This window comes from Phoxinus phoxinus, assembly GCF_949152265.1.
Source record: "Phoxinus phoxinus genome assembly, chromosome: 3".
Lineage (NCBI taxonomy): Eukaryota > Metazoa > Chordata > Actinopteri > Cypriniformes > Leuciscidae > Phoxinus > Phoxinus phoxinus.
This window is the reverse complement of record NC_136878.1, coordinates 5,103,015-5,116,005: the sequence shown is the minus strand read 5'-3', so window position 1 is coordinate 5,116,005 and position 12,991 is coordinate 5,103,015. Positions and strand designations below refer to the sequence as shown.

The window sequence follows — 12,991 nt, the reverse complement described above, 5'->3', positions numbered from 1 at the left end:
GATTCAGACAGGATCAGCTGCTGTCATCACAACCCTCTCTCTCTCTCTCTCTCTCTCTCTGGTCACTGCAGTCCCGTGAGCCGCCTCTGTGCCTTAACCCACTCCACCGTCCACACATTTGGGGCACTGATCCTTAGTTGAAGAATTTTCAAACTTTGTGATTTATTAATTAAAGTGTTTGCCCCAAAAAAGCATGAGTGGAAGACTATCCCCCGGTTTCACAGACTAGGTTTAAGTCTAGTCCCAGACTAAAAAGCATGTTTGAGCTGTTTTAACTGAAAGCAACTGGTATACCTTTAAATACGTCAGTGCCATTGTTTTTGTCTCAAGATGCACACCAGTAGTGTTTTTTTTTAAGATACGTTTATAAAAGCTACTTAAATGTCCTAATTGAACTAAGGCCTAATCCTGGCTTAATCTAAGCTCTGTCTGTGAAACCAGGCGTACAGGTGCCACTTAAATAAATAAATAAATTAAAAAATAAAATAAAAATCACTTCTCAAATTGACAAATAAATAGTAAAAGTTTTCATGTAAATTTAACAGAAGATTTTTATTTATTTGCATGACAAAATATTTGCCATTTTACTTTGAAATTATAATTTTTTACTCAAATTGACAAGTAGGCCTAATCATTTCACGACCGTTAAAAAGTTTGGGTTCAGTAAGAAAATTATAATATTACAAAAGACTTCTGCTTCCAATAAATGCTGTTATTTTTAACTTTCTATTCATCAAATAATATATATATTTTTAAATATAGGCTATCAGTTTCCACAAAAATATTAAGCAGCACAACTGTTTTCAACAGTAATAATAATCAAAAATGTTTCTTGAGCAGTAAATCAACAACATAAATTCTTAAGGTAAGAATACACTTTTTCAGTGCATGATCTTGTTATATTTTGCTGGAAGATTCTTACTTGAATGGCTTGTTAAAAAGCAAATAAAACAAAATAAAGTAGTAGACCTACACCATGGTAAAAACAAAACAAAACAAAAAAACACTGCATGCATTTTGCTGAAGAACATTGTTTTGGTTGTGCTTAGGCTCTATGACTGTGTGAATATGGTTATCCGACTGCTCATAAAACATTCACAGGCTGGGAAGGATCACAAACTGACTAACTGAATAAGTAATTTACCCGTAGGCTACTTCATTGAAAATAAATTCCAGCACAGCGCTACACCAACCATAATGAAATGATCTTCACAATAGATAATGCTTTATAGTGAATACAAATGTATATGTTCAATAAAACAACTTTCTCACCTGTTGAGTAATAAAAACACCATCTCCCCATCTCCGAAAAGCAAAGCCAAAGTTGATTATCGTTTTGAGCTCTGTCGCTTCTCTTTTTGCCGGCAGACTCACTCTCCCTATCCTCTGTTCAGTGCTTGATTCCCCAGAGTTTCGAGATAATTAATCTTACTCTCACACCAGACACACGTCGAAATTGCCGGTGCAACTTTACTCTGTTTACGGATATGACGAGACATAGGCCTACACGGGCGACGCAATTTCCCGCGAAAACCATCCCGACACAGGTCTAATGAAAGAGCGTATCTATACGACGAATGTTATTTCTCGTGCCATTTATACGCCAAAAATAGTTTTTTGCGTGCATATACGCACTTTATGGCGTGTGATACGCACGCACTCCCCACTAATCCTACCCAAGAGTTTTCAGTGCGTAGAATGCACGCAGAAACCATTTTTGGCGTATAAATAGTAGCCTACGAGAAATAACATTAGATACGCACTTTCATGAGATCGTGTTGCAATAAACACTTATAACAGCATAGTGAACCAGGATAAGACAAAAAACAAACAAACAAAAAACACGTTTTGGAATTAGGATTCAAGAGTTATATTGACTTATTATTTACACATTGTTAATTTTGAACAAAAGAAGTAGCCTATATAGAGTAGGCTAGCCTACATTTAAATAAATAAAAATGAACATAAATAAGCTGTACAGATCTCCATAGAACTGTATAACAACATCTAATCTTCCTGCTACTTGTATTTAATTTAAATTAAACTGAAGTTTGTGCTAAAACTCTAGCTTTACTGAAAAAGTAGATTTGAATGTATGGTTCTCGCACTGTAGCCTACATTAAAATGATAAAGTGTTTATTAGACATCTTGCAGCTCACTAGGCCTAAAAGTGTTCATAAACTTTTTTTTTTACAGCTATTTTCCACAAAAATATTATCCAGAGTGAGTGAAAATATATCAATGAATGACGGCCCATGATGGGACTTCACTACTTTTTCCATCTAACTGCGGTTTCCAAACAAGAACCTCTCTTTCGATCACTGACTTACTGAAAATTCACTTTTAGAAAGCTTTTCAAACCCCTGTGCTTGATCTACTGATATCTCAGTCCTGGCATACACAAGTAAATGGTACAGTATACAAAGACAAACGTGCTTCCCATTTAGAAAAATATTTAATGAAGATATCCCCTAATTGTAATTCATAATTCTTTTTTTTTATTTTATAAAATACAACTCCCGTTGCCCAACAGTAAACATTTTTCTCTAGCAGCAATTTACACAGCTGAAGTGAATAAACAAACATTGAAAAATATTCAAAAGGAACACAACTAAAAACACAGCTTATTATAACTTTTATAAGATTTGTGTTTTGTAAAAGTGTTCTTGGCCGGATTGTAAGGACATGGGCAAAATAAAACATCATAAATGATAATCAGCCCAATTATTAGCTGATGCTTCTCTGCTTATAGCTTTAATTCAAGTAGAAATACAGAGAATAAAATAATTATAATAAAAGTAAACAAGATCAAATTACCATCAAATGATGTTTAGAAATAGGTTGGAATGGCACAATGTAAACAGAACAAAAACAATTAAGAGAAAGAAAAGGGATGTTTTATATAGCAATGCCATAGTGAATATCTTCAGACTTTTAGAAACACAATATCTAAAATATGATTTAAAGAAAAATCGAGATCAAATGCAAAGTAATGCCTAAGACCTCAAGGCACAATTTCCAGTGGTGTGACTCATTTAAAGTGCATTGTAGCATGAAGCTATACTGATATCTGCTTTCTCCATGATCAGAGATGGTTGAACAAGCGCTGCTTGAACTGAGGAAACGTCTTTCAGATCAATTGCTTGTTTTACCATCCTGCTAAATTAATAAATGTAAACAGAATCAAAATGAGCTTGGGTAGACTGATAGTAAACAGCTCCTGCTTTTCAAAGATTATGATGCTGCAGACTTTCATGTTAACAAGTAAAAAGGTGCATGACAGGACATCATCTTGGCAAAGCCCACAAACATTTTAGTCCAGGGACACATATTTGAATCAGTCAGTATGAGAATGAAAGGCTCATTTACGCATGTCAGTTCCTTTGGCATCTTAGTTGCATCAAACTTCCTTCCAGATTTCCTCTCAACAAACTGCATCAGACCTGTGAGGAAAGACGGCAGAGTAAACGCCCGTCTAAAACTGGAACAAGTGACATTTGCAACCAAATTACTAAATCAAAGTGATATAAAAGTGGATTTTGTCTCCCTCTACTGGGGATGAAGGAGCAACATGCAAATGTCCCACCCTGATGAATGGACTGAACTTATGTAAAATATTGCTAGTTATGAACGTGTGATATTTAGAGCCTCAGGACGTCATGATTTGTTTATGAAAATATGGGGTCCATTTCTCTCCCTAACTGAGGATGTATTATAAGAAGAGAAAAAACTCTTCCAAATATGTCTTGTACCTCTGTGTTGTAACCTACTAGTCCTGTAAAGTCTAAACATTATTTATTTTTTTTCTTTTCTGAGACCTAACTCTTTATTGATCTGTGTAATTATTAATTATTTTCCCTTTTATCTGTGCTATTCTGTACTTTGGGGGGCATTAAGCTGGGATAAGGGGTAAAAAACTAAAACATGTCACTGTTAACACTTAATTTCTGACTATGTTCATGTAAAAAAAAAAAAAGTCCCTACACTCTTAGAAGAAAAGGTTCCACAGGGTTCTATATAGAAACGTAGGGTTCTTGACTCAATTTTAAGGAGAAATGACTGCATAATACTTTCATGTTTAACGGATTATTTCAACGCCTTTTCTAGCGATAAAGTATGTTTACAAGCTGTTTAATTCAAAACATTTAATTAAAGTTAAAAAAGAATGTCACAAAATGTATTAATTAAACCTAAATCCATAAATTGACTCCGGAACCCCCTTAAAGGTTCTATATATGAAACACCTGACAGAACCCTTTAAGGTTCTATATAGAGCCTTTTCTTCTAAGAGTGTGTGCTCTCTAATCATAATGAACATTGAAGCAAATATTATGTGAAAGATTTCAGGAAAACCCTCATCAGAAAGTCAGGACACTTCATAATTGAGGGAGGAGTCAGGAGTGGACGGGGTGATTTCTGGACACACACTCACCTGAGCTACACACGTTCATGCTTCACTATCAGGTTGATTCATTTTCTTCTTGGATTTGAGCTCAAGCAGCCATGAGGGTGAAGAGCCGGACCTGGATTTACATAAATCACAATTATTACAAATAACTAAAACTTAACAACATATCTATCTATCTATCTATCTATCTATCTATCTATCTATCTATCTATCTATCTATCTATCTATCTATCTATCTATCTATCTATCTATCTGCAGTGCGTTTCTGTATGTGCCTGCGGTCCCTAATAAAAATAAGTATACTTAAAGTTGTTAATTAAGTATACTTAAGTAAAGTTTAAGCATATGTTTAAGTATACTTTATGTCATAAGTATACTAATATCAATGTACGGTATTAGTAGTATACTTTTAAGTGTAGCTACTTTTTCAATACTAATTGGGAATAAACTGGCCCATTTTTTAGCGTATAAAAGCATACTTTTAAGTGTAACAGTAGTAGACTAGAGTACACAACTAGTTTACAACTACATTTTTTATTTCTGACCTTGGACCACAAAACCAGTCACATGTCGCACAGGTATATTTGTGGCAATAGCCAACAATACTATTGTTGATGTGTATATGTTTTGACCCATATAATATGGGTCAAAATTATAGATTTTTATTTTTTGCGAAAAATCATAAGAATATTAAATAAAGATCATGATCCATGAACATATTTTGTAAATTTCCTACTGTAAATATATAAAACATTTATTTTTGTGAGTGAATGCAACATAAATGCACAACTTTAAAGGACATTTTCTCAATGTTTCGATTTTTTTGCACCCTCAGATTCCAGATTTTCATATAGTTGTATCTCGCCCAAATATTGTCCTATCCTAACAAAGAAAATCAGAAAATGGACTGTTTGCGGCCGCACTCACGCGCTGCCCTTGGCATCCACAGGGGGCAGCACTCTGGGGCCGAGGGTCCTGGTGGGTATGCGGGGAGAGCGAGCGGGAACAGACGGAGGCGTCTGGGCTTCTGTTGGACTTTCTTTTTCCACCACTCCACTTCTCCGCTTTAGCTGTGCCTGAAGAGAAAGACGAGACAACCTTGTTAAAACCACTGAGACTAGAGATGTATGCTAGTTGAGGCTGATTTATGCTGGTTAGTGCTGGTCTTGTTGGTTTACCACCACACCCTCAAACCAATATTAAAAATATTGGTAACACTTTACAATAAGGTCTCATTTGTTAGCATGAATTAATGAATTAGCTAACACGAGTTAACAATAAGCAATATGTGTTTTACAGGATTTATTCATCTTTGTTGTTAAAAACATACTATTATTTATAGGCCCCATTGACTTCCATAGTTTTTTTTTTTCATACTATGGAAGCCAATGGGGTCCATCAACTGTTTGTTTACCCATATATTCTTCAAAATATCTTCTTTTGTGTTTAACAGAAGAATTTTTTTTTTTTTTTTCCAGGTTTGGAACAACTTGAGGGTGAGTAAATGATGACAGAATTGTTATTTTTGGTTGAACTATCCCTTTAAGGTCAAGCCTCCTAATGGAGAAACCAGCATCCAGAACCTGACATATACAATACAAGCAATACTGGTCCCAGCAGGCACATATAGTGTTTGATGCTCTACCATGAAGGCTAAAGGGTTCTTCATCCCAGGAAACATAGAGACTCTCTTCGGCTGGGAGGGGGCTGGAGAGCACACGGCGTCCCGGGACGGCTCTTCTTCTGATTCTGAGTCCCCTCCATTGGAACACTGATTTTTTGCATCTGTAATAGATTGATACATCACTGTTCAAAAGTTTGGGGTCAATGCTGCTCTTTTAAACTTTTTATTCAAAGGTTTCCACCTAAATAATCAGACATGTTTCTTGAGCAGCAAATCAACATATTAGAATGATTTCTGACTCTGAAAACTGTAGTAATGATGCTGAAAATTCAGAAGAGACTTCTTTAAAAACATTTGAATTATAGTGTCTATAATGATCCCACCTGTGGAGTCGCAGAACCTCCAGTCAGGGTTCGTTCCCTCGGCCAGCGTGGGCAGGGCGGCTCTCTGTCGGACGGCACGCGTCGGCCTGGAGCGCTTTATGCTTCGTTTCTTTGACAGATCAACCTTCGAACGTAAAACGCTGGAGTCCAGCAGAGGAGCTGCAGACTGATCATGCAGAAATATACACACATACACATTGAGACAGGTGCACAAGGAGCTTATACAATACAATACAATAATATATATATATATAGTGGTAACACTTTACAATAAGGTTCATTAGTTAACATTAGTTAACTACATTAGTTAACGTTAACTAATAATGAACTACACTTATACAGCATTTATTCATCTTTGTTAATGTTAACTTCAACATTTACTAATACTTTATTAAAATCTTGTTAACATGAGTTAATGCACTGTGAACTAACATGAACAAACAATGAACAGCTTTATTCATATTAACTAACATTAACAAAGATTAATAAATACTGTAATAAATGTATTGCTCATTGTTAGTTCATGTTAGTTAATACATTAACTAATGTTTAATAAATGAACCTTATTGTAAAGTGTTACCTATATAGTTAACACAGTCAAGTCACCTTTATTTATATAGCGCTTTTTACAATACAGATTGTATTAAAGCAGCTTCATATTGATAACATGTATAATATATATATACACACACACACAGAGATAATGTAATGATGCATTATGCATTGCATTACATTACTGTAATATATAATAAAGTGAACTGAGGCGGAAATGCACCTCGAGAACAGGTAGTGCCGTGGACTCCTCCTCATCCGGGACGTCTGGCGTGTCTGAACCAGTAGATGTGTTTCTCCGTCTAACCCGGGTCAGCCTCTGTAGGGCTTGACCGATTGTGCTCTCTGTGCCAGGACTGGACAGAAGAACACATGAAAACAAGCCGCACATAACTCTACAGTGAGAGAACTAAACTTTGATGCATTTCATTAGGAGACAGCCTGAGCAAAACTGACATCCACAAAACTCCTCTCATCAAATGAGCGATCATTGACATGAATGTTGAGTGAATATACGCTACCGTTCAAAAATGCTGCAAATCAAATCAGTAATAATGTGAAATAGTATTACAATTTAAAATAACTTTATTTATTCCTGAAATGTATTCCTGTGATCAAAGCTGAATTTTCAGCATCATTACTCCAGTCTTCAGTGTCACATGATCCTTCAGAAATCATTATAATATGATTTGCTGCTCAATAAATATTTTTGATTGTTATCAATGTTGATTTTCTTTGATGAATAGCGAGTACAAAAGAACAGTGTGTATGTGAAATAGAAATCATGTAACATTATGTATTGACTGACTGATTACAAATGTATTTACTGTCACTTTTGATCAATTGAATGCATCCTTACTGAATAATTATATTATATTATCTTCTTAATTTCTAATTCAAAACCCCCAAACTTTTGAACGGTAGTGTAATGGTTAGTCTAAGGGTAACAACAAACTATATTGTAACTTTGAAGTTATGTAAAAAAAATGTATGTGGCACAAAAACAATGTGTTTGTTTTTAAGGTGACAAACCATTAAGGTGACTATACGTCAAACTTGAACATGTAAATGTACATTAATAAAACTATAAAAGCCTAATTTCTGCAATTTAAATGTAAACATGTAGATAAACAGCAGTTTTTACCAAAATAATACATTTTCTACTATAGAGGATATGAAGTACTACTGAATGAATTAGTGAATACATTTTTTTAAACTCATTAATTGAAATTAATCTTTGCAGAAAAGAGTTCAAATGTTAGTTGAGGGCATTTCCAGAGACTTGAGACTTTTAGCACATTTACTCATTCGGCTGTGAGACTTTGTACACCATGTGTAAAAACACATAAACAGTGATTTTGTCACCCGATACCAGTGAAAATGAAAATAGCTTGTTACTGGAAAAGCAACATTGTTTTGAGAACAGCTCAGACACTGAAAATGTCAGCAGCATTGCTTTGTATTTTCGTAATGTCACCAAAACTGCTCTAACGCTGAAAGAGCGCACATGATACATTCTGCTTGCCGTCCTCAGATGTTCATAAGACAACTGAAGGTTTGTTGCTGCAGTGAACACGATGATACGAGTCATTTCTTACCCATCAACATCGTCGTTGTTTTCACTTTGTTCATCGGTTTCCCCGACCAGATTCTCAGTGTCCTGTTCCGCGACTCCGTCTTCCTCGGGTTCACAGTCCTTCAGCTGACCCTGACAGCAAAGAAAGACAGAAGGACTTCAATGCTCAGATTACAGTAAAGTCCTGCCATCTGGCGAGTGAAATGGTCAGCTGACCGCTGCAGTTTTTTGAAATTGTAACACAATACAAAATTAAATCACATTGTAGGAAAATCAGCCAAAAGCTACACGACAGTCAAACTTCCGATTAAAGAAGAATATCAGTGACACAAATAAAAGGTTAAAACAAAACACTTGCTAAAATAAAACGCTTTTATTTATGTGCATGTTATGTGATTATTAACAGACATTAGAGAACCATGAACCTTTGATTGTGTTGTTAAATTATTGAAATATTAACTTAAAATTTCAGGGGTACTTTAGGTCAAAGGGGATCATCTATCTATCCATCTATCCATCCATCCATCCATCCATCCATCCATCCATGTATCTATCTATCTATCTAGAAAATTCTCAATTCACATGCTATTAGAAAAAAATACAGCTTTCCTGAGCATTGGTGCTTGCAACGCCAAAGTCATGGGTTTGATTCCCAGGGAAAGCAAGAACTGATAAGAATGTAAAATGTGTACCTTGAAATGCAATGTAAGTTGCTTTGGATAAAGGCATCTGTCAAATGCATAAATGTTAAGAAATACAAAAAGTTAACCTATCATTGTGGTGCAGCATCACACAAAAGTGATTATTTCCAATGCAACACACAAATGACAATTCGAGCATGAATGTTTTAATGAGCTGGCATGGTCACAAGGGCGAAACTGTCCTTTACAAACACAACAAAGTGCACACACGCACACGCACACACGCACGCGCACGCGCACGCACACGCACACGCACACACGCGCACACACACACACACACACACACACACACGCACACACACGTTTTTGAACACAGAACAGATACTTTGCATTTCACATTATTACTCTGCTGCCCAAAACATGCTGGCGTACAAGAATCGTTCCTAGGAAACAAAACACTCCTCGTAAACAGACTCTCTGTGACACTGCGCAAATGTCCATCACGAGACAAGTATATATACGGTAAAAATGACTTCTGGACTATATCTTTGATCAGAATAAACAATTCTCTTCTATATTACCGACAGAGATGGAGGCTCTTAGGTTCTGTGTGTAATGCTTTTAATGTTTGAAGTAATGGAAACTAGGGGCAAACAGATATATATATATACACATGTTTTTTATACCAAAAAAAAAATAATAATAATATATATATATATATATATATAATTATTATTATTATTATTTTTTGGTATAAAAAACATGTTAAAAGTGTCAAAGTATAATGACAAAGACTAGATCAAAATATGAGGTCCCACTTTATATTAAGTGGCTTTAACTACTATGTACTAACATTGAAATTAATAATTTGATACAATGGACTTATTGTGTACATATATGTTTTTACATTGTACTTATATTTTAAAAATACCTGCTTGTAATTACAGCGGTAATTAATTTATGTAATTACATTTGTAATTACACTGTTGACATGTCCCTTACACCTTAAAGGATTAGTTCACTTTTAAAATGAAAATTCTGTCATCATATACTCACCCTTAAGTTGTTTCAAACCTGTATGAATTTCTTTCCTCTGCTGAACACAAAGGAAGATATTTAGAAGAATGTCAGTAACCAGACAGTTTTTGGTTCCCAATGACTGCCATAGTATATTTTTTTCCTACTATGGCAGTCATTGGGAACCAAAAACTGTCTGGTTACTGACATTTTACTAATTTGGTCATATTCCAATTATGTATACCTCTATTAAAGTCACCATGAAATCACAGTTGACACATCTTATTTTTGTAATGGAATATTGCAGTATTTATTATTAATTATTTAATTAGTTTTTTTTAAATGTAATCTTTTATCAAAATCACTTCCCCTCCCTCTTGCAGCGTCATCTCTTCTCTTCTCTGATGACGAGGCGGGAAAGCTGTCACTCACACAAGACCCACCAATAGCAAACCACAACCATCCAATCCATTTCCCGTGGACGAAATCAAGCCCCGCCTACATTTGTTCATGTTCCAGAAGCCGTTTCCCGCGGATTTACATAACAATGGGGAAGAAAAGATGATCACGACATCCTTTTCATGCCGACTTCAAATACACTAAACCATGTTCTGGTTTTTAGGAATCCAAATAAGACAACTGGAATTACAGTTTTTCGCAATTGTTTACACACAAATACTGCTACTTGAGACACAATGACCACAACATGTAACTCATTGACCAACCCTCTGAACCAGTTCTGCTAAACTACAAGCACAATTCCTGCTTTACACTCAAACTGCAGCTCTAAAACACACTTTTCTCAAAACACTACACACAATTCTCTGCGGTTGGCACAATTTTCATGCAGAAAATCTCTTGTTTTCACAAGCAACACACTGCCATTCAAATATGCACACTGACTCATCACATGATCAAACACCGTCACACAGTTTTACAGTCAGCAATCAGAGCTTTAGCATTAAAAGGGCATCAGGTGAGCTCTTCAATGGAGCAATGGATGCCAACATTGGATTTTTTTTTTTACTGTAAGTGTATACAGTTACTGTAATTCTTCTGTTGTTTTGTATGTGTAGACCCCTGTATGTACAACTATGTGTTGGGAAGTACACTGTGTACATTGTTTTTTGTGGGAAAAATAAAATATATTTGTTACCGTGTATTTGTGTGTTCTGAGTATAGAAACAATATTCTCAAATATTTTACAACACACTTATGTATGTACTGTCTGTAGTAAGTGTAACACTGAACAAAAAAAAGGCCCAAGTCATTATAATGAATGGAGAAGAAGTGTTTTACATTGAGCACATCAGTGTTCAACTGGTTCTTATAAATGTCTATTCATATGATGGTGTGGCGAGCAGGACGAGCTCGAGGGACGTGAGAGAGCGGCGTGAGACCGGTGGCGTGATTAATGGTGAACGACACCTGCACCGGTCTCCCACGTCCCTCGACCTCGTCCTGCTCCCCACAGATGGTTTGTGTGTGTCATTTGAAAACAAAATACCATTTTGAGAAGAAATAACATTGTTTTGAATGTAAAGTTTCATTTTGCAGGAAAATTGAGGGGTTTTGCCCATTGTGTGTGTTTTTTGATTAGAGTTCTGAGAATATGAGGCATGCTTTCAGAAAATGTGTGTAAACAATCGAGAAAAACTGCAACTGTCATGTAAAAACCTTATATGTAAAAGTCTTTAGCAATGAAATAATAATTGATATAAACTCATGTCCAAACACAAATGAACAAAAAAAAGTTTAAGAAATACTGTTTCATACAATACAATACTGTGCAGAATTGATAACATGCTGTATATTACTGTATATGGCTTAACAAAAATGTGCATACATCAGAACACACAAGGTCAATGTGCAGCTTTAGTTTGTGTAGTTACTCACTATGAGGACTACATTTCTGCTCTACTGTTCCAGGAGCAACAGAGGGCCGTCCCGTGATATTTTACTACCCATGAGTCATGCAGCAACTAGTGACTTAAAACACACCGTCAAAACCTCTTTTCCTGGAATTACACAAACATTAAAAGACACTTATATAGCCATCCGCTATCATACTCATATACAACTGTTGAAAAGTATGGGTCAAGAAATTAATACTTTTATTCAGGAAGAACGCATTACATCGGTCGAAAGTGAGAGTGAAGACATTTATAATGTTACATAAGATTTCTTCTCTTCTTTTGAACTTTATATTTCTATTCAGTTTCCACACAAATATAAAGCAGCACAGTCGTTTTCAACATTAGTTAGAAATGTTTCTTGAGCAGAAAATCATCATATTAGAATTATTTCTGAAGGATCACTGAAGACTGGAGTAATGATGCTGAAAATTCAGCTTTGATCACAGAAATAAATTACATTTTACAATATATTCCAATAGAAAACCATTCTTTTAGATCGTACAAATATTTCACAATATTACTGATTTTACTGTATTTTTAATCAAATAAACACAGTCTTGGTGAGCAAAAGAGTCTTTTTTCAATAACATTAAAAAAATCATATCAACCCCAAACTTTTCAACAGTCCACCTTAAACCTCTCTAGACATGCGCACGGCTGTGGATTGGGTGCCAAATTAAGGAAGTCCAATTAAATGTTTGGGTGGATCAAGACCTGTCATGACTGATAGAGATGCATATAGTCTAGAGAAACAGAAGACCCAGCATGAGAGGATGAGCAAATATACAAGTGAGTAAAAACAAGCCTAGACAGCTCGAGAATCCAAGCAGAAATTACATCCTGTTTAACAGTATTTCATGTGAACACACTGACT

The 12,991-nt window shown here is 35.4% G+C and overlaps 1 protein-coding gene across 1 annotated transcript in view; it reads right to left on the bottom strand.

Moving 5' to 3' along the window:
• Nucleotides 1–2,488: 2,488 nt before the first annotated feature.
• The window catches only part of tnks1bp1 (tankyrase 1 binding protein 1), a 30,013-nt gene continuing 19,510 nt past the window's right edge, over nucleotides 2,489–12,991 (bottom strand). The window contains exons 4-10 of the mRNA XM_079608238.1: nucleotides 8,566–8,675; nucleotides 7,191–7,323; nucleotides 6,416–6,581; nucleotides 6,054–6,193; nucleotides 5,336–5,484; nucleotides 4,433–4,523; nucleotides 2,489–3,443 (exon numbers count right to left, since the gene is read on the bottom strand). Coding sequence (XP_079464364.1) covers nucleotides 4,448–4,523; nucleotides 5,336–5,484; nucleotides 6,054–6,193; nucleotides 6,416–6,581; nucleotides 7,191–7,323; nucleotides 8,566–8,675 — 774 coding nt within the window. The 3' untranslated portion in view covers nucleotides 2,489–3,443; nucleotides 4,433–4,447. The remainder of the gene's footprint in view (nucleotides 3,444–4,432; nucleotides 4,524–5,335; nucleotides 5,485–6,053; nucleotides 6,194–6,415; nucleotides 6,582–7,190; nucleotides 7,324–8,565; nucleotides 8,676–12,991) is intronic.